General features: G+C 37.4%; 1 protein-coding gene across 2 annotated transcripts in view; it reads left to right on the top strand.

Annotated features, from left to right (window-relative positions):
- Window positions 1–767: 767 nt before the first annotated feature.
- The window catches only part of LOC109099725 (protein SOGA1-like), a 45,722-nt gene continuing 18,500 nt past the window's right edge, over window positions 768–27,989 (top strand). For both annotated transcript variants that reach the window (XM_019113247.2, XM_042712885.1), the window contains exons 1-3: window positions 768–2,158; window positions 3,605–3,829; window positions 9,404–9,562. In XM_019113247.2, coding sequence (XP_018968792.2) covers window positions 1,292–2,158; window positions 3,605–3,829; window positions 9,404–9,562 — 1,251 coding nt within the window. In that variant the 5' untranslated portion in view covers window positions 768–1,291. The remainder of the gene's footprint in view (window positions 2,159–3,604; window positions 3,830–9,403; window positions 9,563–27,989) is intronic.

Consider the following 27,989-nt stretch of genomic DNA (forward strand, 5'->3'; position numbering starts at 1 on the left):
AAGTTCGGGGAGCACCACCTTTGTCAGTAAGGCAGTAATAATGTATTAATATCTTTTTATGTAGCCAAGAAGACTGGATACATCAACTGATTTTTAAAAGTTAACCTATGAGAAATATTCACTGATGTCAAAAATATGACAGCTAATCCTGGTCTCTTCTGGATCAGCCAATATAGACAAATGTCCGAAGCTAAAACAAAAGACAAAGCTGACTATGGATCTATAAAACAATTAAAGATTAAAAGAATCATTAGCCTGCTTTCTTAAGTTTTATATAACTCAAATGAATACTATCCTATTTTATTTCTAGATTCATTAAATCATTAAAAAGTTAATTAATAAATTTGGGACAACTCATAAATTTGGGACTACACTGTTTGTCCTACAAGTTTATAGTTCACTTAAAAGATTCGGCTCACAAGAGTCATTCGTTTGGGAATCGGCCAACACTTGAGGGGATGAATGGTAGCTAACGATGCTTTTGGGCATGACACCTGTATGTGTTTGTGATTCACTTAAAGGATCCGACTCATAAGAGCCATTCATTCGCGAATCGGAATAAAATTGTCACGCTGAATGTTAATGATTCATTAAAAAGAAACAGCTCAAAAAAGCCATTAGTTATGGAATCGAACTGTATTTTTTGCTCTGAATGTTTTTGGGAATACACTAGTCGAGTATTATCTTATATGATATTTAAAAGAGTCGACTCATTCGAGTCATTGGTTCGGGAATCGGAATAGATTGGTAGCAGTATGTTTCGCACTGGAGAATCAGTGAATAGGTAAGCTACCGCAAATGAACTGTTCACACTACTGGAACACAGATGCTGGCAGACTGTTTTAGTACGGTATATCGAAAATTTTTCGAATAGAACAGGTTCTGATTAAGAACCGGCTGACTGTCAGTTCCTAACCCTAGGCTACTTCAGGATGAAGGCTCGATGCGCCGTGTCTTGGTGGCAGTAGTGCTCTGCGTGCGAGGCTCTCCACAGATCCATTCGTCAGAGCCGCTATCTGGGCGGAGAGAAAGACACCCAACTAACCCTCCAGCCGACACTCAGCAGAGCAGCAGCCGCACTTCTAAACTGAGGACTCACACGGGGAATATCTTGCAGACGTGGTAAATAAAAGAAAATAGACGCGTCTCAAACCAAGCAATCACATTTTCTTTTGGATTTCCAACGGGTTAGATGTCGGCTGATCTGGTGTGAATCGTTTACCAGCTTAACTTCTGTGTTTGGGGAGAGGAGGTACATTTCAGCTATATTCGGGTCTTGTAAACGGAATGAATGACCAAGACAAAGGTTGACACCGGTTCCCCGACGCATTTTGTCTCGTCGAAGGAGAAGAGGCAAAAGCAGAAAATGGAGAGCAGCACTGGAGAACAAGAGCAGCTGCAGCCGTCACCACAGCAGCCTGCACAGCCGCTACAAGTTACCGAGAAAAAGAAAATACACCGGGCACCGTCTCCAGCAAGACCCAAAGATGTGCCCGGGTGGTCCCTCACTAAAATCCGCGGCGGTATCGGCACTCCGACGCTGAGCGTTAAACCAGGGGCCATATATTTAGGTGGCCGCGTGTCCAGACGGAGCCCGGTTACCGGGAAGGAGACAAAAACAGAGAAGAGTAAACCCACCGGCAAACCCGCGCTGTCCGCGCCCGGTTCTCAGAAGAGCTGCGTGAAGTCTAATAAAAGCGGCCGGAGAAAAGTTTCGGACGCCAGCATCGGATCGGATGATTTGAGCAAGGACTCCGGCTGCGCTCCGGGGAAACTCTCACCCACCGACAGCAGCTCGGAGCTCTCCGACTGCGCCTCCGAGGAGAATAAAGTCTCCACAGATGCGCTCAGCAGCGACACCGAGACCAGCAGCCGCGGGGGCATCGACGGCGAGAAAGCGCCAGCGGATCATGGACTGTTGGACAAGAGTGGACAAACCAAGACCAGCGTGGAGAAAGACCGGCTCTCGCTGGGAATGGAGACCGCAGAGGGGAGCGTCTCTCCCGGCGACGAGCGCTCGCTCACCTCGTTCGACAGCAGGATGCCCGCCAGCACGTCCCTGGCGTTTTCGGACCTGACTGAGGAATTAATGGACGGGATGCATGAGGAATTAGTCAGGGAAATAGAGGAACTCAGGTCGGAGAATGATTATTTAAAGGTAACATAATGATTAGCCTATATATATATATATATATATATATATATATATAGTATATATATATATATATATATATATATATATATATATATATATATATATATATATATATATATTATTGTAAAATTGTAAAATCAAAGCAGTGCCGTTGCCGTATAGCACAATGGCAACCACAGTTTCCACCAAAATATCTTAGTTGCTACATTCAGGTTAAGGCTCAACTTGATGTAACTGTCTAGTTCTTCAGAAACAATCGATGTGTTGGTGCTTTAAACAGCCAAGAACCTACTGATCTCAAGAACATTTATAATGCTACATGAAATCCTCCAAAATAACCAGCTTGCGAGATTCTTGCATTTCAAAAATTAAAGTGGGTCATTAATTACACTTTAGCCCACCTAGAAATGAATGACTGAATCAGGAAAATTAAGTTAAGAACTTCATAACAGCAAGTAGAAATGACAGAATTTGGTGTGAGATGGAAACAAGGCGTTTTATGATGATGAAAATATGTTTTACCATGTAATTAGTCAAAATAACTTTAGTAACTATAATTTTCTGGTGGAAACCAGTCGCAATGGTACATTTTTGCAGGGTTAACCAGTATAATACTGTTTCTGCCATGCCATATATTATTATCTAAATGAAATGTCTATGTTCCTGAAACTGGAAACACTGCATTCACTCATGTTGCAAGGCATACATTTAAAATCCTTGTTTACTATAATATGGGTTTGTCATTTCTCCAGAATTGCTATGTAAGAGATAAACAGTGATTCTCGTAATCTTGGTTTTAATTTATCACAAGACCATGACGGGACCAAATCTATTTCATTTGCCATGCCTAATGTAAAAGCGTTAAAAGGCTAGTGGCTAGTTGCTCTCGCCGCGCGATGCGCGTTGCTTGAATAATGCAGCTGTTTGTACAGATGCTGCAGCGGTCACTCAGTCCGCTGCGCCCGCGCCCACTTTTCACGCCATTGTTTTTCCGCGCGTTGAGCACGTGACGCGCGCTGAGCACGTGACGCGCGCTGCAGTAGTTGACCTATATTCACTGGAAATGTGTGACAGCACGCGGTGGCCCACTGCATCCATCAGCCTCTGAAAGCGGCATGCATTTTTTTTTTTTTTTACCTGTTTGAGGTATAAATAATTTATTTGGGTTTAGTGCAAAACTGCTTTCTATGGCGCTATTATGTAAACTCCGTAGTAAAACGGTCTCGAGGAAAATCATAATACTGCATAATACATTTGATACAGATAGCATCTCTAAGGACTTTTCACGCTGCTCTTGATCCTGGGTCAGGAGCATCATGTGCATTTTTTGAGGTGGCACCATTGGCAGCCCTTCTACGTGTAAATGAAATGTCCAAGATGTTTTTCGAAAAACCTTGCAAAACACATAGTCATTTCTAAAAGGATGGATTGTGTGTGTTTGAATGTCAGGATGAGATGGAGGAGCTTCGCTCTGAGATGCTGGAGATGAGGGACATGTACATGGAGGAGGATGTCTATCAGCTCCAGGAGCTCAGACAGCAGCTGGATCAGGCCAACAAGACGTGCCGCATCCTGAAGTACCGCCTCAAGAAGGCAGAGAGACGCAGCATCCGCGTGGCCCAGACCGGACAAGTGGACGGGGAGCTTATCCAAACACTGGAGCAAGACGTCAAGGTTAGAGCGAGTTACTGTGTCATTTAATAATTCAGTTGGAGTGAAGGTGCAAAGCCACCAAACATATTCTGTTAGCTGCAAGTGATTTCTTGCTCAGTTGAGTTCGACTCAAACTACACTTTGTGAAGATGAAGTGTGCTTAATTGTATTAAATGTTTACTTTAAATCTTAAAATAATCTTTTTAAGAAACTGTGTTTGTAGATAGTATAATTTTAATGGAATAAAAGGCCATTTAAGTGTACTTCAAGTGCCGTTAAGGTAGTTTCTCAACACACTTAAAAGTGCACTTTGTAATAATCTCAAAATTTGAAATCATTGTTTTAATAATCTTTTGTCATGCTTTAAAGAAGTACACTTATTTTGATGGTTTGGCGAACAGTAAATCACATGTAAAATACCTGATTGTACTATTAAATGTAGTGTGTTATTAGATATTACAGTTGAAGTTAATATATTTTTAATGCACTAAATTGCAACTTCATTGGAAAATGCAAATGAGATTTTACAAATATATTTAAATACATGAAATGACATAAAAGTATATTTTAGTTTACCATAATTGCTTGTCAGTATATATAACACACTTTAACCATATTTCAATGACAACAGAATAATTATGAAATTACAGATAGAGTGGGTCAAAAACACTCTTAAATTCAACTAATTGCATTTACAGTAATATAAATGTCAACTATAATACATTTGAATGTAATTGTAAATAACATGCAGTTAAGGGTCTGAACACAGTACATTCAATCTGTAACCAAGTATATTCTTTTAAAATATATTATTTCCATAATAATTACTCTTTTGAAAGTATGCTAAAATGTACTTATTTTCAGAGGGTCCCTTTATTCAGAATGAAGTGAATCTCATAAAATAATGATGTAAACGTATACAGTAGACTGTAAGATCATGCTTTAGGCTGCATGTTATGCACCACACAGGCAACTGTCTCACATGGCTGAGGACACAATACTTCCTTTCTCTGGTCTGTCAGTGAGAAGAGAAATAACCATGATGTCATTCCCATCAGCATAGCCTCGCTGTCTGTATTCCTCTTTTACATGGCTGATTTGTTTACAGTAACAGAGGGAGAAAGAGGACGGAGAGTGAGTTCCTCTGCCAAGTAAATGCTGCAGCTCTTTGTGCTACTGAGACTGAATGTGTTGGTCTTTAACAAGTCTACATTGTCACATACTTAAGTTTTACCACTCAGGACACAGCTGGTAAGGATCAGAGGCTGCAGCACACAATCAATGTGGCATGAAACACAGGAGGGGGATGGTGTCTGCGAAAAAAAAAAAAAAAAAAAAAAAAAACATCTTAGCCTCTGCTGAATTCTTTAACTGCTGACAGGAGCCTCCTAACACAGGGTCAATTGTCTCTCCACACTACCAGCACAGCCAGGTCAGATTACACTGATCTTCACAGCGCTTGTGCACTCAACTGGTTGAAATACTGGTTGCTATCACTGCGAGAGGCACACTAGGCTTTAAGGAGGAAGGACATTGTTTCTTTATATTCAGCCTAGCACAGCATCAAAGCATTGTGCAGATCGAAGTGCTAAGTCAGCCTTACAGATAACTAGTGCAACAAACAGTACTGAAATAGTGATGTGTGTGTGTGTGTATATATATATATATATATATATATATATATATATATATATATATATATATATATAATATAATATAATAGTGATAGTCGTATTTTAAATGCAGTTTTTATATCAACTTTTAATCTAATTATATTTCTACTACTATTAGTTGTTGCAATATAAACAACTTTAGTATTTGTTTATTAGTGCTTGTAATAAACTTTCTTAACATATTTATTTAAACATACATTAAATAATTTAGACAATAACAAGTACAAATATAAAGAAATATAATAACGCATATATTTAGCCAGATGCTCCTCTGTTTGGTTGTGTATACAAGTATTCAAGAGAGCCATGCTCTTTATCTCAAAATGACAGAATATCTGGTGATCAGTCAATCTGGCCATAATGTTTTATATGTTTTATATAAAACCCTTGATTTCTGTGAACTTTCTGGGGCTCAGATGTTAAAGCACATGACCCACGTATCAGTTATTGTTCAGTACTTTCCTTATGAATGAACCCCATTCAGAGGTTAGTGATATTTTGACCAAGAGGCTGTGCAAAACAAATATTTTCCTCCCTGGACTCGAGTTTCCCATGTTTGACTTCTTCCCATCTCTCTCTGGTCTCTTGGGATGAAGGGGGAGGGGATGATGTCATGGTCAGGAGGGGGTGGGGGTGAAAAGGGTTGATGGAGGATCTGAATGTTTGTAAGATCCCTGCACCATTTCCTGCTCTCTGAAGCACTGGCCTCATTTCTCATCCAATGAGAGCAACGTCTCCCAGATCTGTCAGGGGAAGGACGGAAAACAGCTCCACACCATCTCATCAGCTGCTGTGGCTTGTGAAACTGGGTTTGGAGTTATCCATCTGAGCTTCTCCAGCCATGTGCTCATGCAAAACAACAGCTGAGAAACGAGAATGATTACAGATGTAGGAAGCAAAAATTAGGAAGTTCTGATAGACTAGTGTGTTAAAACTGAATCACGTCTATTATAAACAAGTGCCTTTATTACACAGTTTGCAGAGTTGTTTTTACAGCTGAAAAAATTAACAGCTGAAGTATACTTCATAATGAGACCTGCATTGAGTCTCCTGAGCTATAAAAGAGCAATCCCTGAGCAGAAAAAATAATTATCTGGTCAGAATGAGAATAATAAAGAGGAAGTGAGGGTGAGAGATGATGATAAGCAAGGAAAATATGGTTTGGTCATTTTGGCCCTCGCCTGTTCAGATATCAGCTTAGCAGCAGCATCCTGGAGATAAGAGGAAAGAGAAAGAGACACATAGTAATGCATATCTCCTCATTGTGTAGCTGGCTTGGTCCACTCGTGGTCGAGTGACTCGAGTCGCATTATCATCTATGTGAGGAGTGCACATGCATAATCAGCCATGTGCTGCATTCACACGTCAAACAGCTACGGAGCAAGACAAAGCCCTGCTTTAAAAACCAGATCCTAAGCTGAGATGAAACTCTAGAGGTGGCACATTTGAGATAACTAGGGTATCTTTTCTAGAAAAAAAATTGAGAAGCAGGAGACTTAAGCTGAAGTTTCCTTTTACTTGCCCTACATTTTATCTCACTGAATATCCCATTTCACTCAGAAATGCATCACATTATGTAAGTAAAATGGTTTGCAAATGCCATTTTATGTTGACTCTATTACTCAATATTGCAGGATTTGTAAAATGCACTCGAGTGACATATGGCTGGAAGTGTCAGTCCATTTAAAAATATAGTGAAACTGTGTTAATGGGTTTCTTTCAACACAACAGTATAAGGTGCCCTTGAACTGTCCTCATAAGGCTCATCTGAGCTGCATGTGTGCTTAGAGGTTAACCAAAGGGCAGCTTGTTTTTTTAAGCAGGGTAAGGTTGAGTTTATAGTGTGAATGTGTCCAGGCTGCTGTCCCGCAGCTGCAACCAGATCTGGAGGGAAGTCATTTAAAACCGTTTGCACAGCAGAGAGGCGGAGCAATCCTGAAAAGCAGGATCAGAGAGGAGCGAAACACACATATAATCAAACCCAAAGACAAACAAATTCCACAGAGCCATTTACATGTGTGACCAAGGTCTGCTGACAAGCAGTCATGGCCACATGCAAATGAGCCATTATTGGCCTTTGAAGGGTCATTACACTCCTTTGATTTCTGCATTTGCTCAGATATGGCAGCTTTTTCCACATCAGGCTGTGGTGAGAGGGGCGGACAACAAAGCACCTCAACACACACACACTCACACGACATTGCAGTGCTTCACTACCCCTTTCCCTGTGGATCTAGAGGTGTCTATCTCCTTTTGCATGTAAAAATGACAACAGGCCGTGACATTATTGTCAGACAAAGGCAGGTGGTTGGCGTCCAGACAGGAAGGAGGGAGGAGTGAATGCAAATAATCAGGGACCAACAGACACTTTTGGAGCTCTGGTAATTAAAGCTTTTGTGTGACAATACAGACACACACTTACCATAAAACCCTGGGCCTGTGGTTTAGAAACACACAAACACAGAGTGAATAAAAATGTTTCAGGCTTTAATTATGGTGTTTTGGTAACTGTATATTTCACAGTTAATACCTGAATATGTCTTTGATATTTTAATAAATAATCAAAAATAGTATTGGATATATTTTACAGCATATATATATTAAAAAATGCTTACAGTTCATTAAAAAGTTTTTTTTAGGAACTGTGACAAAACACCATCAGAGTAACTCACATGACACTTATAATGCAGTAAACATTAACTTAAACTAAAATACAAAATTGCATAACTAATAACAAAAATAGGAAGCAAATAAATGATATGGGTCACACATTGACTTCTGGGAATATCCTATTATTGTTTATCAGTAAATAATCAATTTGTCAATAAATAGTTAATATTTTACTTATAAAATTGTAGTTTTAATATATAAATGTAATTCTAAATGTAATTTTCACAATTTTCACCATAAATTGTGAGATAATGTACCATATGCACTGAACAGTTTTTTTCCAAGCTGATTTGAAAACAACTACTGTAAATGTGGTTAAGTTAGTAGTTTTGCTGCTTTTAGTTGGTTTCTTCCACAACATTGACAGATAAACAAAGGTGTTTATAGCTCCTGCCAAAAAGAAATTGAAGTGAAGGCAGAGAGGCTGTTGGTGAGATAAAGGAAAGGAAAGAATGAGAAATGGAGGGATCTGATATGAATTAGAGCATGGCGTTGGTACAGAGGAGCATTGTGGGTACCCAGCTGCACCTTGGCTGTGGTTCAGACACGCGGAGAAGAGAAAGCCCTCCCTCACAAACTGGGACTGTGCTTCTCCTCTTAGCCCTTCACAATCCTCATTTACCCCATTCAGTGACTGGAGACCCTCTTTTCCTCATTCCTCTCACACAAACCTACATCCTTCCTTTATTTGTGCCCTTTAGAAACATACCAACATTGTCAGTAATGAAAAATAGTCTTGTGTTGCTAAAATGCTCCATACATCAGTATGTGTGTCTGTGATAGAGATGGGTTCAGATTCTGTCTTTGTTTGCCCAACACAGATAATTGCCTCCTTAAGAAGTTACTGCAGCTTTATGACCAAGCGCTTTTAATGAGCTTTCCTCTACCTTCAGGGAGACATGAATTATAGACTTATGAACCAACCATTTTCAATACTTTTTTTCACTGGCAAAGCTAAAAGTGAAAAAAATAGGAAGCATTTTATGATAGGATTAATTGCTACAGTGTGCAATATTTTAAACCAGTATTTAACAGTACACTGAACAATTTTTCTGTTTTTATCAGCATTAAATGTACTATGTTTATTACCATTTCTCTGTAATATTTAAATACATATAAATTTTTCTCTTGCCTTGTTCACCATCTCGTATTATTTTTCACTAAGCTTGTCTTTGTAGGCAGCTCACAGAATACCTTTTTTCAAAGAATATTTTTAATGCTCCCCTCATATAAACTGTTGTCATTGTTTTAGGTGGCAAAAGACGTGTCCATCCGTCTGCACAATGAACTGGACGCAGTGGAGAAGAAGAGATCTCGTCTGGAGCAGGAGAACGAGGAGCTGAGGGTGAAACTGCAGGATCTGGAGGTGGCCAAGCAGGTCCTGCAAGCGGAGATGGAGAAGGCCAGAGAGGTGAGAGATAACTGATCATTTTAGAAACTTTCAGGATGTTGAGTAGATACCAAGTGGGCTTTAAAATGAGCTGTAGATACTCTAAGTATGACACGTATCAAATTTGTTGGAAATGCAATGAGTGGCTGTGAATTTGACCACAGTGTTGTGTTGTTTTGCATTATGAAAAGATACTGCTAGTGTAGTCTGGGTGCTACCAGAGAACTGATACGTGGTTGATAAAGTGAATCTGAGTGGTTGTTAGAGCATTGCTATGTGCTATTGGGCAATGCTAGGTGGTTGCTAGGTGGTTATTTACTGGCCTAAGTGAAAAGATCCCACCTCTAAATCTCTATGATTTTGTGGTTCATAAATATGACTCAGGTCCTTTCTTTACTGTAGGTCTATGGGATTTTGGGGGATTTTCTAGCTTGTTTCACTGGGCAAAAATTGTTTGGTGAGGGTATTATTCCTCATCAAAATAATGTTCCTTGCCTTAGAATTCAGCACTAATAATAATAACCTAAATAAGACATTCTTCTGCCAAGTAATATAGTGCATAAGCCTATATTGGTTAATATAGAATTTAAGTCACATGTCTCTGACCACAGATGTAGGCCATTTGGATTTAAAATTGTCCATTTTTGGCGATTTTAGCTGCAGAGAGGAAAATTAGTGTGAGTTCTGTAAGAAGTTGCTAATTGGGGGAAAATGGGATCATTAATTAGTTTCAGATTCTCTGAAAAGTCTCCATTAGGAGCTCCAGGGAAGGTTTCTGAAGGGAAAAGTGTTTATATTGAACTTAATTTAGCTTGGGGCAGAACTCTTGATGTTGACGCATTCGTTTATGTTGAGGTGCAGAGCTTCGCTGTAGTCAGAGCTCTATGTGTGTTACTTCGCTCGGACTGATCTGTTGACTCTCTCTGTGTAAATGTCAGCTCGGGTGGACGGGGAGCACATGAATTTAGCATTAGATTTTCTTTACTGACAGTTTAACGAGGAGGAACATAAAGCATGCTCCTTGTGTTTGGCTAATTCTCTATTTTGGCCTGCATTCTTTTGGTGATAAATGTTTCTTTGTGTTCTGAGTAATGGATCATTGGCAGGATGGTATACGTTGGCTCAATGGTTGGTCTGTGCTCTATTAGCAATGTCTGTTGCATGATTGAAAGTAATGAATGCATTATTGTATGAAGCAATGGTTATTATTGGTTGGTTCACTCTTTTCTTTGAGAATCATTTTCCGGGGTGTTGTATACCGCTGTGATAGTCAATACCAGCGCTCTGATTCGCTCGGCTGCTCTGCTTTGGCTCGGCTCACAGGTTTGCTCTGCGTTCTTATTGGCTGAAAGCCCAGTGCAGGATGCGTGCCACTCTCTGTTGTTGAGGACTGAATTCTTGGCATAGTGGGCACTTATGGTACACAGCGAGAGTTCATACTCAGCTGAACTTCCAGAAAAGACAAGATATGACTCAAAGAATGGTAAGAGACGATAGATCTTTACATGAAAAGCAAGATGATCTGGCTGAACATGATATCACAAAGTACAGGATGAAAGAGATGTATAAACATTTATTAGAACAAAAACTCGATTCTGATGGGTTAATCATGGCATTCTGCAGTGAAATATTTTTGTGTAATGACAGCTCAACTGTATTTGTAATTGACAGATTTCCTAAATAGCCGTGCTAGATTTATGTGTTTTTCTGTATAAAATAATTATAGCTTATTTATTAATTATTGCTAATTTCTTTAATAAACTTGCATCAAGTTCCTGATAAGGATTGCCTGTACATTATTTTTGACTTCTATAGACATATTTCATCTGTTCTATCGCTACAAACATGGATCAGCAGTTCAGCACCATTTAGGCTCACAAATGTTTTCACGCTTTTTTTCAAATTAGTATATTTCTGCAACAATGGCACACTGTAAAACATGTTTGTAATTTTTACAGAAAAAAAAAAAAAAAAAAACTAAAAAAGGACTACAGTTAAAACTTATCTACCTGGTTAACTGTTATCATACAGTGAAAAATTGTAAGTGGTTTAATATCACATAATATGTATTTTTACTGTAAAATACTGTCAAATTTGTATTTTTTACCCATAAGAATTATGGTGAAAAACAATACATTTCCAGAATCCCTTGTGTAAACATTAATTTAATTTAATTTAATTTAATTTAATTTAATTTAATTTAATTTAATTTAATTTAATTTAATTTAATTTAATTTAATATTGTATTGTATTGTATTGTATTTAATTATTATTATTAGTATTTTAAATAGATTTTTTCCTTCTTTTTCTTTTTGTTATTTTGCTAGGGTGTTTTGTGTTGCAGAAAAATAAACAATCAAGATGAAAGCTTGCTGCTTTTTTTAATCTAGATAAAACTCCACCCCAAAAGTCCTCTTTTTTTCAGTCCTATAAATACTTTTCAATTTCCTTATACTCCATCCCTCTTTCTCAAACTCTCTCTCAATACTTCGTTTAACACACAACCAGTATCGATCGGTACTACAGCTGGCGTGAAGTCTCAAGGGTGATTAGGTTCACATGTCTACTGCTGCTGGGGGCGTAAGAGGGTGTGTTTGTGTGTGTTTATGGCCTTCTGATGGTGGAGGGGCTGTTTTACAGGTGTTTAATAGACATCGGTACAGTAAAGGTTAGGATAAGAGCAGAACCTTATTACTGCTGTTTCTTTCTTTCTCCAAATACACATTCATACCCATAGCTCATGTGTTCATTTATCATTCAGAGCCCAGTGTGTCTCACAAACAGCATGTATTAGTGGGATTATCCATATACAGCTTATTTGTTGATCCAGAGCCCTTCTAGACTGTGATTGAGGAAACATTCCTATGAGGCTGACGGAATCTTTATTTATATTTTTTTTCAGGAAGCTGCCATCTTTGTGTTGTTCTGAAGGGAAAACCCTGAGAAAGAAAGGAAGTGCAGGGTCACTGAAGCAGGGTTCATTAACTCAGCATCAGCTGCTCTGATGGAAACAAACACTAGATGTGGAAAATGCTATCTTCTGAGCATTCCAGAATAATCAGAGGTCTCCTAAAAGTCCCTGAAAGTTTGAGGGATGGTGTGGGATTCAGCAGGTGGTCATGTAACTCTGTTTTTTCAGAACTAGAGTAATGAAATGATGACCCGCTGACTCACAGACTATCTAATTAATAAATACATACATAAGTCAGCAAACACATATCAACTATCTTATTATAAGAAACCATTTCCAGATCGATGCGCCTTGTCATTTTAAGACAAATTGATTTACTTTTCCCTTACAGTGGCTTTACCATGATACAGTGATGGTGTTGGAAAGTACTGAATGATCACTATATTTACATGGTACTCTAAGGTACCTAATGGTACATAAATGGTCCAGTAACCCTGGTAACATCCTGTACCATGATACTTTGTTGTTCTTGTTTGTGTGGTTATAGTGTTTTCTTTCAAATTGCCCTATTCTGTCTGTTATAATACTATTCAGTGAATTTGATTCATGAACGCACAATGCACACAGTCAAAGCGTGTGTTCTTAAACTCTGAGATATTTTTGAGATCAGTGAAGATAAAAAAATATTTACAATATCCAGTTTTCATTGTATGTGATATTTACATTGCTCTAAATAACACAAAGAAGAAGAGGTAAAGGCAGGCACAATAGCTGCTGGTTTGTGAGGTCTTGAGGCCAGGAAGGCTTGGCTGCTGTGTTTGCTGTGTTTCTCTGTATTGTATAGTCTGACATGTACAGCAGCATCAAAGCACATGGCATTCGAGGTTTGGAACATGATGGGAAAAAACTGAGAATAAAAGCAAGTGAGAAAAGCACACATATATACTCACACACATGTGACCTGGATATGATTACTGAAATACATTAACTTTTCCATGACATTCTAATTTATTGAGATGCACCTGTAATTGCATGTTAATTGCTATAAAATTAAAATACATTTTAGATTAAATATATTAAAATGCAGCAAGTTGAACTTTAGAGTGCTGTACTTTAAAGTAAATCTTCAAGTCTGGAAGTACAGTTTAAATACACTTTTAAGATTTGATGTACACTAAAATTAAGCACAATTAATACAACTAAATGCACTTCTTTTTCACAAGGGGTATCATTCGTGTTCTTAGCACAGAGTTTACTACTTGGAGTTAGGGGTTTGTCCAAATTTCTACTGAATGATTATGAGCATGAAGAGTAATATTGAGGGTGGCCTTAGCAAACACCAATGTTAATATTGTACCTGTATTCCTGTATTACAGGAAGTGCAACCAACCCCTGGTTTAATCCACATACAAATACATGGTCTTTCCTCAGGGAGTGAGAGGTGATTTCATGCTCTAGTAATGGTTTGCATGGAAAAAGGAACATACTACACAAGACACATAAGGCTGAAGCATGCAAAGCACATGAACACACACATTCAGGCCTGGACTGCTCTATATAGGTTAGACTACAGGCATTTACACACTGATACCAAAGCAGCATATTAGAATGATTTTTGACACTGAAGACTGGAGCAATGATGCTGAAAATGTTGCATTATATATAAATGTAATAATAATTAAAAAATACAGTAAATGAAATTTTGAGTGGAAAACTTTATAAAATTAAAATAAAATTTAAATAAATGCATTACAAAATCTTACCAACCCCAAACTTTTGAACAGTATTGTAATTTCTAAACAAATGAGCTAAACCAGGTTTTACATTATTTTCTGGCTTGTCATACACACTTCTACAGCCTTTATTCAAACTAAAGGCAAGAGCAGATGCCTGTGTGCATGACATCCTCTCATGTTCACATACAGGACTAGACTGATTGACTGGTGATGTTGTTTGTCACTCATCATGTCTTCCACTTTTTCTTTTTGAGCTGTTTAATGCGTAAGAGCTATTTTTGAATGTCAGATCACCAGACCCAGGGGACGTGTTGGGCAGGTTGGTAAAAAAGGGTCTAATTTTTTAAAGGGTCTGTGATGTCAGTCCTTACATGATCTGACATCAAAGTCACTGTAGTAGTATTTCGATTTGCACATTTAAATGAAAGCCATTGTCTGTCTTTAACCAAGGCTCTGATGTTATATGAACACTTGTTAGCTCTGTATGTGTGTGTATGTTTGTACACATCAGACAGAGAGCTTGTAATCTCCAACTGCTTCCTCTTGAGAATTACATGACTGAACAAATGGCACAGGCAAAACAAACAATAAGAGGTTGCTGGGAGGGAGGGAGTAAGCTCTTTTTCATTGAGCTCAGCACTATGCAGAACTGATAGACAAAGAAAGCGCAGAAAGGGAAATGTGTGTGATTGATGTCTGGACCCTTAAGTCTGATACTCACACATACAGAAACACATATAATGATAGTGACAATGCTGCAGTGCTTGTAGGTTATTATATACATGTCATGTATTAAGATTGTGGCTGTGGAAACCAGCTGAGATCAGCTGTTTGAAAGAAGTTTAGCATGAGATTAGATCTGTCAGGTTCCCTGCTGTGACAATCTTTGAAATACTGTCCAGACAAGTACATACTAACCTGTTTGAATAGCTGAATTTTTTTTTTTTTTTTTCTTTTCATTATTGTTTAATGCTAGTGGCATATTTTCAGAAAGTGTGGGATCAATAATATTTTTTTAAAATACTTTTATTCAGCAAGAATGCATTAAATTGTTCAAAAGTGACAGTAAAAACATTTATAATGTTACAAAAGATTATAAATAAAGAAATAAATGCTGTTCATTTGAACTTTATCAAAGTATCCTGATGGTTTATACAAAAACATTATGCAGCACAACTGCTTTCAACATTGATAATAATAAAAAAATATTTCAAGCAGCAAATTAGCATATTAAATTGATTTTTGAAAGATCATGTGACACTGAAGACTGGAGTAATGATGCTGAAAATTCATCTTTTCTATCAAAGGAATAAATTACATTGGAAAATATATTTAAATAGAAAACAGTTATTTTAAATTGTAATAATATTTCACAATATTACTGTATTTTTAATCAATAATAAAAAATAAAAAAATAATTATTGACCCCAAACTTAAAAAAGGTATTTTACAACCTTGCAGTTTTACAACAACAGAAGCTATACAATTTAAAGTGTTGAAAGAATCAGTTGAAAGTGTGTTTGTGGCACAGATATTTCTAACAACTGTGCAAGTAGCTTTTTCTCACAGAGAGCTTGTATTGATCTTCAGTGCTATTTCAATTGGGTCATGCATCTCCCGTCCACTTGTGTTTCTCAGGACTGAGGTTAAATGAATTTAATTTGCTATGCTATTGATTATGTTAAAAAGTCCATATAATGTAACCAAGTCATTCAATACAATATAGTTTATAATATGTGAGATGTTAAAAAGTGAAACAGAAGCATTTATTCATACAGAAGACAAGTCCTTACTCCTTTTACCAGATATACACACGTTTAGGCTTTTACATTAGTGGTCGACCAATATATCGGCTGATATTTGGAATTTTTTAAATACCGGCATCGTCCGATAAGTCTTTCCATGTGGCTGATGTTTTCAAAATGGATTATGACACCATATTGTGCAATTATGCTTCCTCTTTAAGACAAGCCACTCAGATGTGAAGTCAGCACCTAACAGACCAAAAGAAAATAAAATCATACATTACATAATGCTTTTCGAGACATTTATACACCCACATACACAGTACAGACACATATGGCCACATATATCCATATTCTCCAAAATACATATTAAAAAAAGATATGTTTTTAGCTGAGTCTTGAAGGTTGACAAAGAAGATATATCACGAAGTGTAAGGGGTAGTGAATTTCATAGTTTTGGGGCATTAACACTAAATGACCTACCACCTAAAGTGGACAGCCGAAAACAAGGAATGGAAAAAAGACCTGGCTCAGATGATCTGAGGGACCGGGAAGTAGAATAAGAGTACAATAGGTCAGACAGATATGGAGGTGCATATCTTAAGTGGATACGTGATGCCAGTGAAGATCATGCTATTGAGGAGTAATGTGAACAGAGCGATTGGTGGAGGTGAGAACTCTTGCTGTGGAGTTTTGAACATACTGTAACCTTGCAATAAGTTTTTTAGACAGACCAAGAAATAGAGCATTGCAATAATACAGACGGGAAGTGATTAATGCGTGAATTAAGGTTTCAGTATTAGCTGGAGTTAGAGAAGATCGAAGACGTGCAATAGTACTAAGATGGAAAAAAGAAGTTTTAACAACTGAAGAAATGTGACAGGCAAAAGATAGAGATGAGTCAAATAAGACACCAAGATTACGGACAGATGAAGAACATGAACCCCATCAATTTCACAGGACAGGTCCATCCTTCTGACTGATGTAACATAGCCAATTATTAGAATTTCCGTTTTGTTATTATTTAGTTTTAGGAAATTCAAAGACATCCATTGCTTGATATCCCTGATGCATGCAGTAAGTGAGTCAGGCAATGATGGCCTATCAAAGCTGGTGGTTAGGTAAATTTGAATGTCATCAGCATATCAGTGAAACTGAAGTCCATGCATGCGTATGATGTCACCAAGTGGATATATATAAATGATAAACAGAAGTGGGCCAAGAACTGAACCTTGAGGAACACCCTGTGAGACTGGAGCAGTGACAGATTTATACCCTTGTATGGTGATATAATATTTCCTATCGCTCATGTAGGAAATGATCCAGGAAAGAGCTGAACCAGTGATACCGATATCAGAAAGACGAGAGATGAGTATTTCATGGCAAACTGTGTCAAATGCAGAGCTTAGATCTAGAAGATGTTTATTAACCCAGAATCCATAGACAGAAGAATGTCATCAACCACACGAAGAAGAGTAGTTTCAATGTTATGTAATGAAATAAAAATTCTCACTGAAAAGTTTCAAAAAGGCCATTAGCATTTAAGTAAGATCTCAATTGTGAAGCCACAACTTTTTCAAGAATTTTACTTAAGAATGGTAAATTTATAATAATTGTTCATGTTTTTTTAAGTATGGGGGTCATGGGGGATCGGGGTCACCGCAGCCATTTTTAATTCTGCTGGAACTATGGCAGATGCTAAACTACAGTTAATCATATGTGTTATGTAAGGTTCTACCTCAGGAACACATATGGCATCAACCTGGCAGGATGTAGAATTTGACTTCACAATTAGATCACTTATGTCAGCAGAAGTAGTCAGAGTAAAAGCAGAAAGAGTATGTTGAGTGAGCAGAGTCAGCTGACAACAGGTTAACATCTGAGTCAGTTGTATGAGGAGTGTCATTGGAAATAGATTCTGTGATTAACTTTAATTTATCTGAGAAAAAATTAAAAAAGTCATTCACAAACGCCAGAAATAACATGTTGTGGAGGGTTAGTGAGTTTGTTAACCATAGCAAACAGAGATTTGGGCCTGCACATGGAATTCTTAAAAGTAAAAGAAACATATGAGGATCTTGCAGCATTTAGGGCAGACATAGCTTTCATTCCACAAAGAACCAAAGTGAAACAAGTTCAAACATAACCAGATGAGAACAACAGTCTTTCCAAGCGACTTCACATAGCTTTCATTGCTCGAAGTTCCAGAGTGAACTAAGGTGCAACATGTGCAGATGGAACCAGTCTAGTTTTAATAGGGGCATGATCCTCAAATATTTGGGAAATGCTATTGTTATAGATGCTGCATATTTCAGAGATGGACAATTGGATAAACAATCTGACAAGGTAAAAACCCTTACTGAATCAGAAAAAGCAGATGGATCCACAAAACAGGTTTTACGATAATTGGAAAACCAAAACTTAAAACAGTCAGTTTGTGATCAGAAAAGACTAAACCATTTCCACTAACAAGAATATTATATAATCCAGATGTACATATAAGATCCAGTATATGACCTCCGGAGTGAGTAGCAAAAGTTACGTTGAGTTAGACTAAAACAGTCCAGAACAGACATCAATTCATTGCATTGTATAGTGGTTTCATGTATATTAAAGTCACCCAGAAAAACTACTGATGAATAACTAGCACAGGCAAGAGTAAGTAACTCACTAATCTCAGAGAAAAAATCTGCATGAAATTTTGGAGGTCGATAAATTAAGATTACAGTCATCAATGTTTTGCCAGTCATTTTCAATGCAATATATTCAAAAGATGCAACGTTATGGAACTCCATCTTAGATATTTTGATACTCTCATGACAAACTACAGTCAGCCCTCCACTTCTACGATGGAGATGAGGTTGAGAGAAATAGATGTACCCAGGTGGAGTTAAAAGGTTTAAATTGAGAAAGTCATTTGGGCATTTGCCAGGTTTCCGTCAAAAGTAGCATGTCCAGTTTTGCGTCAATGATAATGTCATTTAGCACTGATGCTTTATCAGTTAAGGAGCGAGTGTTCACTGCATATTTGAAAATGCAGTATTACAGAACATAGGACGGGATCAAAGCGTAATGTCTCAGATTTCCAGAGTTGACTACAAGCAAGGGTGTTGGTACAGATAACCGGAATATTATTTGAAGACGAGCAGTGATAAGTCTGAAGTTTCTTCCGTGAACGGTGTATGTAGTGGGGTCTGCGTAAAATTCCAAGTTGTTCACACTATTTATAAGTGTTTGAAGCCAAGCGGAGAGAACCTTTTAAAGTTGAGCAGAAGAAAATTGCAAGGCCATCTTAGGAGAAGTCACTTTATTAATGTCAGCCAAAAACAGCACAAAAAAACCAAGGAACAAAACCTGGAAATGGTTACGCGTCAACATGACCAAAAGCCAACAGGTCCCACACACAGATTATTGGTTTAACTACGTTAGCCAGAACCGTATCAATCCACAATCCACACAATGCACAGAAGCGAAGGCTACCCAACCATACCGAGGACTGACAACACAAAATGATAAAGAGAGTGGGGACTCACTGTATCAGATGTTGAGGAGGATATGGAAAGGAAAGGAGAGGGCTTGCAGCTGATCAGTGTGACAGCATCACGAAAAAGGTCAGGTCAGTCATCCAAGTATTACTGAGTGAAGAAAGTAGTCCAGAGAGCAAACAGATAGGTACCAGCGTGAAGCAGTAGCACAGCCAGGAAGTGACGTGTGAGAACACCGTAATCAAGTGCTTACAGTGTCATAACACAACACAACTAGCGCCTCATGTCCTCTGATCAAATTCACAGGTCTCTTAGGTGAAGCTAAGTGGTTAGATCTCAGATCCTCTACTTTCTTCCTAATCAGATCAGTAAGCTGTTGCAGGGGTGGATTTAGTGATTTGGTTGCCCCAGGCAAAATATAGGAATGGGGCCCTAAACATTTGCACACATTTACCTAGATCAACCTTGAGGTTGCTTTTTTGTTGTGATGCTTGCTGCTGCACAATGGTGCCCCATTGTTGTGCCCAGTGTTTCTACATTTTCATGAACATATGGCTTTCTTTCATGTTGACCACGAAATAGCAATTGAATTACAGTTGAGATATAGGTTTTCACAAAAACAAAAAATTATATAAAATAATAAACCTCACAATTGAGCCTTTAAACCATTTTTTAAGAAAAGAGATAAGTCAGAATTATAAATTATTACATTAATTTAATGTGGGTGGATTTTCACATTGATCTGAACAAAAACTGCAGACTGGATTATTGAAAATGCACATTCATTCTCTGCCAAAATATATAGCCAAAAAAATATAGCCCTTAAATAAAGAAATATAGTCCAATTGCCTACACTCTCCAAAGGCTGTCTAATTTTAAAATACATTTATTTTAGTTATTTTAACTACAAATTTAAATGAAACTGAAAAAAATTATGAGGAATTTACATTTACACACCACAAGGATTATATTAACCAAAAAAGTAATTGTGTGTGCATCCTCTGCCTGGGTCCTTCTCATAAACGAGTAAGCGGCATTTAAAACAATAAGCATATAATATGGACTGTTACTCAATATTTAATTACAGCCTCAGATGCATGATATTTTCATTTGCTACAGGCAGGATACACAAGAAGCACGTTCAGCGCGGACATGGAGACAGTTGTCGTGGGAATAAATATCGTAAAGAGCAACCAAATCTTGTATATGAAAAGCATTTTAGGGAGCCTTGGCTTTTGGGGCCCCAAGGCGGTCACCGATTTTTGCCAAATGGGTAAGTCTGCCCCTGAGCTGTTGCTTTGACTTTGAGTATGAGATGGATCTTATATAAAACATGTCTCCTCACATCCAGGCTCTTGGGAACTCCACGTCCTGTGAACCTCATCTGGGTCAATCAACAATCTTCCACTTTCATGACATGCACACACTGAGTGCTATAGAAAAGCATGCCCATGCACTTTGCTGCATTGATTTTATTATAGAGCATGGATAACAGTCTTCGCTTCACTGCCTTTGCATAAGACTAACTATCAACAATCATCTGCGTCTGTACACCTCACTGATCTGTTAAAGGGTTATTCATTATGGCTTGTTAGAATCTGCAGACTCTTATTATTTTAGCCTTTCAAAAATGGGAATCCTGTGGTTTAAATATAGATTTATGAGTCATCGTAAAATGTGATGGGTTCATTACAGACAAAGCTATTAAATTGCTTTTGGAGAAGCGCTGTGTGTGTGTGTGAAGTGTGATTGTAGTTAGGATCTTCTGTTTTAGATATAATGGCTTGAGAAGTGAGCAGAGAGTGAGATTGATTACTTCATCATATCAGAATTACACTTTCAGTGATTATCTTCCGCAAAATGGTTTTATTACTGTAGGTCAGTGACCTGCTCACCTCATCAGTGTAATCTGTCTAGACCAATAACCTGAGGTGATATGGCCAGCAGAAAGTGGATCTGTGATGTAGTTAAAAATAATTTCTACAGCTCTATTAGAATGGAGTATTACTGTAGTCCTTACTACATACTGCACAGTATATACTAGATTCAGAAAAAAAAAAGCTGAAAGTGACCCTGGAATTCAACATTATTTGGGATTTAAATTTTTTTTTATATTTGTAATATCCAGATTTATTAAACTTTTAGCCGAGGTATAGATACGGATAACATAAAATATATGTTGAATATGTGCAGAATTTATGTGAATACATTTATATAAAAAATAATTTCTGTTTGATTAGTATTGGTTAATTGATATTTGTAATACTTTTTTGGTGTAATAAAGTGGATCTGTGATGTAGTTAAAAATAATTTCTGTTTGATTAGTATTGGTTAATTGATATTTGTAATACTTTTTTGGTGTAATAAAGCAAGTAAATTTTGATTATTTATTTTTCTGCTTCTTTTTCTTTTATAGTGCATAAAGTCATGACATACAGTACACAGACATATATACACACAGAAGAAAAATGCCCCAGAAAATCAGCTCAAGGCCTTAAAATTTAAGGCATTGAGCTGATTTTAAACATTTGCATTGTGGTGGGATTCAGTATTACCCCCAGTTTTCTCTGCGTGTGCACATATAATAATATATTTACTGTATGCCTTGAATTACAGTACAACTGAACTACCAAAATACAACCAGCATGCGTACTGATTCATCATGCTATCATACTGAATTCATACTCCAGTTTGTTCATCCAGTGCAATTTACATTTACATCTAGTCATTTTGCAGATGATTTTATCCAAAGCGACTTACAATTACGATTTGACAACAAATCCATTCAATACTGATTGAGATGCAATTGTTTTATGTACTATAGACCAGTATCTTCATTAATAGAGAAAGGCCATTGATTAACAAGTCATTAAATGGCTCACAATCTAATTACATAGCTCTTGGATAAATCGTTCTGGTTTATAGGACTGTGGTCTATTGAAACATATTAGTGAATGTTGCTCCATAATGACCATCTAAATGCTTGACCATTACAATAATCTAATAATTATTTTCCAATGGCTTGCTGCGACATTATCTAAAACATTTCCTTCTGAGCTTTACCGGTAATCACACATCAGTTGAATGTAAATTTCTGTAACTGTCCCTGTCTTCTTTACCCATCACTAACTCTGTAGCTGTCTCAATGACTTCTCTGCATCAGTAATCTAATTTTGTGCTTGAGATAAGCTAGTGAACCATAGAAAAAATGAAATATATAAAGTGTCTCCTCAAGGGGTTTGTTAGCATTGTTAGTATGCCATAACTACACTACCTCAAGCAATTTTTGGAAAGCATATAAATCATTATTACTTACATTATATATTATAGTAGATTTACCATTTCAAAAATGTCTGGTTTTTTTTGGACAGCCTTAAAAGAGTGTAATAGAGTTTGACTTCATGACTCAGGATTGTCGCTAGTGTTTTGGACTGTGGTATGTTCTTGTGGTGCAGTCAGCCTTTGTCATGATGCATTTATAGCTCAAACCAGCCTGGCTGCAGAATTGATTGCGATTTCAAATCGCCTACTTCCATGGAGATCCTTCTCCAGCCAAACAATTGCCATTGAGATGAATGGGAATGCTTATGGATGGCTTTCTCCAGGACCTCCCTCCCATATCCTATGATACAGTGCTGTTGTGTTTTACTTGTCCATCATATTTTCTCCTGCTCTGACTTTCAGATTTTGCATATAGGCTCTTGGGATTTGAGAATTTCTCCTGATATATTTTGCTGCAAATTGAAAATTAAATTAAATTGAATCTTAGATGTGTTCTAGTTCAGGACTAGAACAGACTGTCTGCTCAGGCAAAAGTGAAGAATAGACCATTCAGATGTCTACAAATCTACAAACTTTACCCATATATTTTCATCCTTTGTTATGCTTGTAAACTGAGGAATCTGACCTATTTCGGTCTTTTCCACAGATTCCTAAAACCTCCTCCAATACCAGCCTCCCTCTCTGAACGCCAAATGTCATTCTTAATACAAATGAGAGAACAAAGTGAGCAGAATATTTGGAGAATTTTCATCCACCAAGAGCACATGGGTTCACAAGCTGACACGCTAATGAGCGTCAAGTGCTTGCTATTCTCTCTAACAAGCACATGGGCTTCCTGATTGAATTCCTCTGAAATGGGAGGGTGAGATAAAAAACAAAGAGCAGTTTATGTGGCTGTGGGGAGCTAAATGTTTCTCTCCCGTCTTTCATGCAGGAAATGAGGACAGATACTCGATCCAAAGCTTTGGTGGTATCTAGGACAGGTCATAGATGAAGGGGGCAGTTCCTTCAGGCTGATTCTAAACTGGTGTATAGGCAGTTCTCATCAATGTAAATGTAAAGATGGTCATATCTACGGGAATAAATTGTATCTTTTTAACATGGTCTTTGTTTTAATTTTCTCTCAGGTTACAAATAAAGAGATCTTCTGACAGTGTTTTCTGGATGAAAGACAAACTATGAGTGCTTTTGATTGCTGTGTCAGTGGTGTTAATGAGAAACAGGCTGCTGTAGTTAGATTTGATTGGCCCACACCTGGGAGCAATTACTTCATGCTCAGTACAGGTGTGATTCACAACCTCTTTCTTCTCTGCTTCTCAGTCATTAATCTTTTGAATTTCACCAAACAGCACAAAACGCACTGTTTCAAGTGATGGCCAACTGTCAACCAGAAATTCACAGGTCTGCATCCTGTTATATTCATGAGATGGTTGAGCAGGTCTGCAGTGTTTTAATTAATGCTTCAGTTTTTCCATTTAAATGTTAAAATTGTTGATATATGCAAACAGTGGCACTGGAGCGCACTCAAGGATGGAGGTAAAAATGAAGGGATAATAGAAAGAAAGGGAGACGTTGTAGTGGCGCCAATTTTTTATTGTTTAATTTTTTTAGTGTGCACACAACAGAAGCTTAGAGGTTGAACTCCCACAAGCCAAAGAGAGAGAAAGAAAGAGGCAGAACGGACCTTTTCATATGCTACAGCCCCATTAATAATGTATCCATGTAGAGGTGCAACAGAACGAGATTGAAGGACACAGTGTTCCTCAACCCATGTGACCTTTATGTCTTTGCTCTACATGCTCTACGATGCATCTGTGCTGATGCAAGTGCTGAATAAGGAACACACACACACATATACATATATATATACACACTACTATTCAAAGGTTTGGGCACAGTTACGATTTTTCTTTGAAAGAAATCCATAGTTTTATTCAGCAAGTATGCATTAAGTTGACAGTTAACAGTAAAGACATCTATAATGTTAGAGAAGATTTGTATTTCAAATACATGTAAATGCTGTTATGCTGAACTTTCTATTCATCTAAGAAAATCAAATCAACATGTTGATTTCTGAAGGATCACATGAAATTATTTCTATCTGTCACTTCTCTTTTTCCCACACACACTCATATCTGCGTTTCTCTCATGGGCCTCAGGGCATCATGCGTAATTCTAAAAGTGTTTCCCAGCTTTAATTAACACTCAGCCTGATAAGCATGTAAAAGAACCGTCCCGCTCACGGGTGGACAGAAGCATATGTCACTCTTCTTGAGTGCGAGGAAGCTGGAGCCAAACGCTGCTATATGCCAAAACTTTATCCTGAATAAGTAATCCAAGAACAGGATAAGCACAATATGTGACACATTGGTAAAACGGAAACAGTGATTTGCTGACAGATGCAAGCAGCAGAACCTGGCAGAAAGTGAAGCTGCATGCACCTGTGTGTGTGTTTGTTTTTTTTTTTTTTCATGAAGGAATAAGTGTATGTGCTTAATTAGGACTCCACTGAAGGAAATTATCTAACAAGGATTTTCCTTACTCTTTTTATAATAAATATTAGCATTTGATGCAGATTGTATGTTTATTCTAATGTTCTGCATGCTCTAACTGTGTTCATAGAGATTAGCCAATCACACTAGAGGTCATTTACATGTTGAGGTCTTAAAGGTACAGTACCAAAAGCAGCCTGTTTAATTTGAAGCATCACAGATGAAATCATGATGAAATCTCATAGTTTTGTTCCAATTCACCTTGGCTAACATTAAACGGGGTAAAAAAAATAGCATGCTAGAGAACTGTGTCCTGTGACCATCTTACTCAAATGTCATCATGTGGGTATAAGGATTGACAGAAGTAGGTTAAAGTGGATTCTGGTCTTGAGTTGTCAGGTTAATGTAGACAGAAAAGCTGTGGATAGCTTTTGGATATAAAGAAGAATGGAAATGTGTTTGGGGAGAGCTGTGGACATTTTCACAGCGATTTGTGTAAGGCATAAGGTTTATCATTGCTATCCTGCTGTTGTGAACTAATACACATTCTGTTGCTGTGGATCAAAGCGACAGAATATCTCATTTCCTAATCATGTGCAGAGGGACGGAATATGTGTGGGAAACATGCAGCACCTGCAGGCTCTCGGTTGCTTTATGAAAAATGCTATGCTAATGATCTGGCTTTTAGCACCCTTGTGTTTTAGTGCAGTTAGTAAGAGAGAAAGCTGGAGAAGTTGTTTTGCCTATTTGTGCAGGAGGAGAGGGGCCTCGTCATGTCAAATGGATTTGAAAGGTTGTGATTTCCTGTTTTCCCTCTCCCAGCTTCCTCCCCCCATTTATTCATCAATTTGTTCCATTGAACTCTACAGTGGAACTGCTCACAAAAGCTGTTGTCATGGGACCCATTAGTCTGGAACAGTCGGGGTCTCGTGTGTCTGCGGTCTGGGAATTGAGACAAAACATACAAAGTGAAAATGGATTTACCACGGCCTCTCTCTGGCTATATCCAGCTTTTGGAGTGGTGTGCAGTGTGCACTCCATTCAGCCTACTGGACGGAACCAGCCTAATTAGTGTGTGAAGCAGAATGCATTTGCAATGATAAACATTACACACAGTACTATAATACTTTGCATGCTACAATGCATTGTAGTCACAAGATGTTTTGCTTACTAAAAAGTCTTTAATTGAGCTGCATCAAATTTAAGGCCATAAAATGTCTTAAATGGTACAAGAAAGTCTCAATTATGATTTCATGAGGTCTTAAATTTGGGACGGAAAGACCAGCTTGATGTGATTATTAAACTTCAAAAGTCTATGATTTCATGAAATAAATATGAGCGCTGCATGTTTCAAAGTGTGGCGCTGTGCTGCTGTTTGTGATGCCGTTACCGGGGAAACCACTTTATTTCTGCCATTCCAAAAGCGCCACCTGCTGGCAGAATGTGCATTTTTAAGCCCTTCTGTTGTTTTTGTTTAGACCAGTGTGAAAATCAACCAATGTTTTTACACTGCAAACACAACGAGTTGTAAATGTGAGCTGGTGGATCGACAAGAAGATTTTAAATGCGTTATAAAAATCTAAGCAATTAAGTAAAATATATTTGTTGTTTAATTAACATAATGATTGATAATAATTGTTTGTTAATACTTTTGACTCTTGAAAATGGTTTAAAGGCTGAAATGTGAAGTTTATCATTTTATAAAACTTTTTGTTTTTGTGAAAACCTGTATCTGAACCATAAATCATGCTTTTTACAGTCATTTTACAGTTTAATATGTAACTATAGACATTGCCCTTCTGCACTCAGATGGTATCAGTTTTATTTCTGCAGGTCTTAAAAAAAGGTCTTAAAAAGTCTTACATTTGAGGTGATATTCTGATTTTAATCCAATTTTGCGTAAATGTCTAAATTTGACTTTGCAATAAATTAAGTCAAGACAAAGAGAAACATTGTTGATGATATTACTTCCAGTTTTGGGATAGTCTGTGTAAGTAATCCAAGCAATTGAAAAAAATAATTTCTGATAACTTTTTCTGATAAAATTGTGATTGTGATTTATAATGCACTTTTTGCTTGATTGTGGGGCTACACAATGTGGCCCAAAATTGAGATTATAAATCAATATGACTATAAAATAATTATTATTATTATTATTAGTCATAAGTTTGTTTAGAGCAAAATGTACTGTGAACTGAGCCACTGATATCGGAAACACCAGATCATGAGCTGCTCACGTGTAAATGAACACAGTGCTGTGTTTCACTCTAAAACATGCAGCACATATATTTAATATAATCACAGCTTTTGCTAAAAAGCCATGATCTGGAGCCATATTGTGATATTGGTGTTATTTTGATTATTTATGCAACCCTACACACTACTCCTTTTGTTCCTTTTATTCCTTTTGTCTTTTCTGTTTGTCATGGAATTATTTTCATTCTCCTTTACCAATGTGTCTCTCCTCCCAGCATTCTCTCTGTCACCTCTATTCTCATGAAAGGAAATGAAGTGTGATTATATATGTATATATATTGTTCCTTCAGGATGGATGGGGTTTGTTTAGTACTGTGAAACTCTCTTTATCCCTGACTGTAACATGACATCATCTTATTCCTTACATCCTGTGTCAGAGGATAAGTGTGTTTCATAATAATAAATCAAGCAGGCACAAGATTCGGCCACGGCTGAGCAGACCTGTGTGTGTGTGCTTGTTATCAGATTTCAGTAACTGGATTAGGTTTCATGGTGTTGAAATTCAGGTAGCAATTCAGTGATCAGATGACAGACTACTTGG

Source organism: Cyprinus carpio, chromosome A23, assembly GCF_018340385.1.
Source record: "Cyprinus carpio isolate SPL01 chromosome A23, ASM1834038v1, whole genome shotgun sequence".
Lineage (NCBI taxonomy): Eukaryota > Metazoa > Chordata > Actinopteri > Cypriniformes > Cyprinidae > Cyprinus > Cyprinus carpio.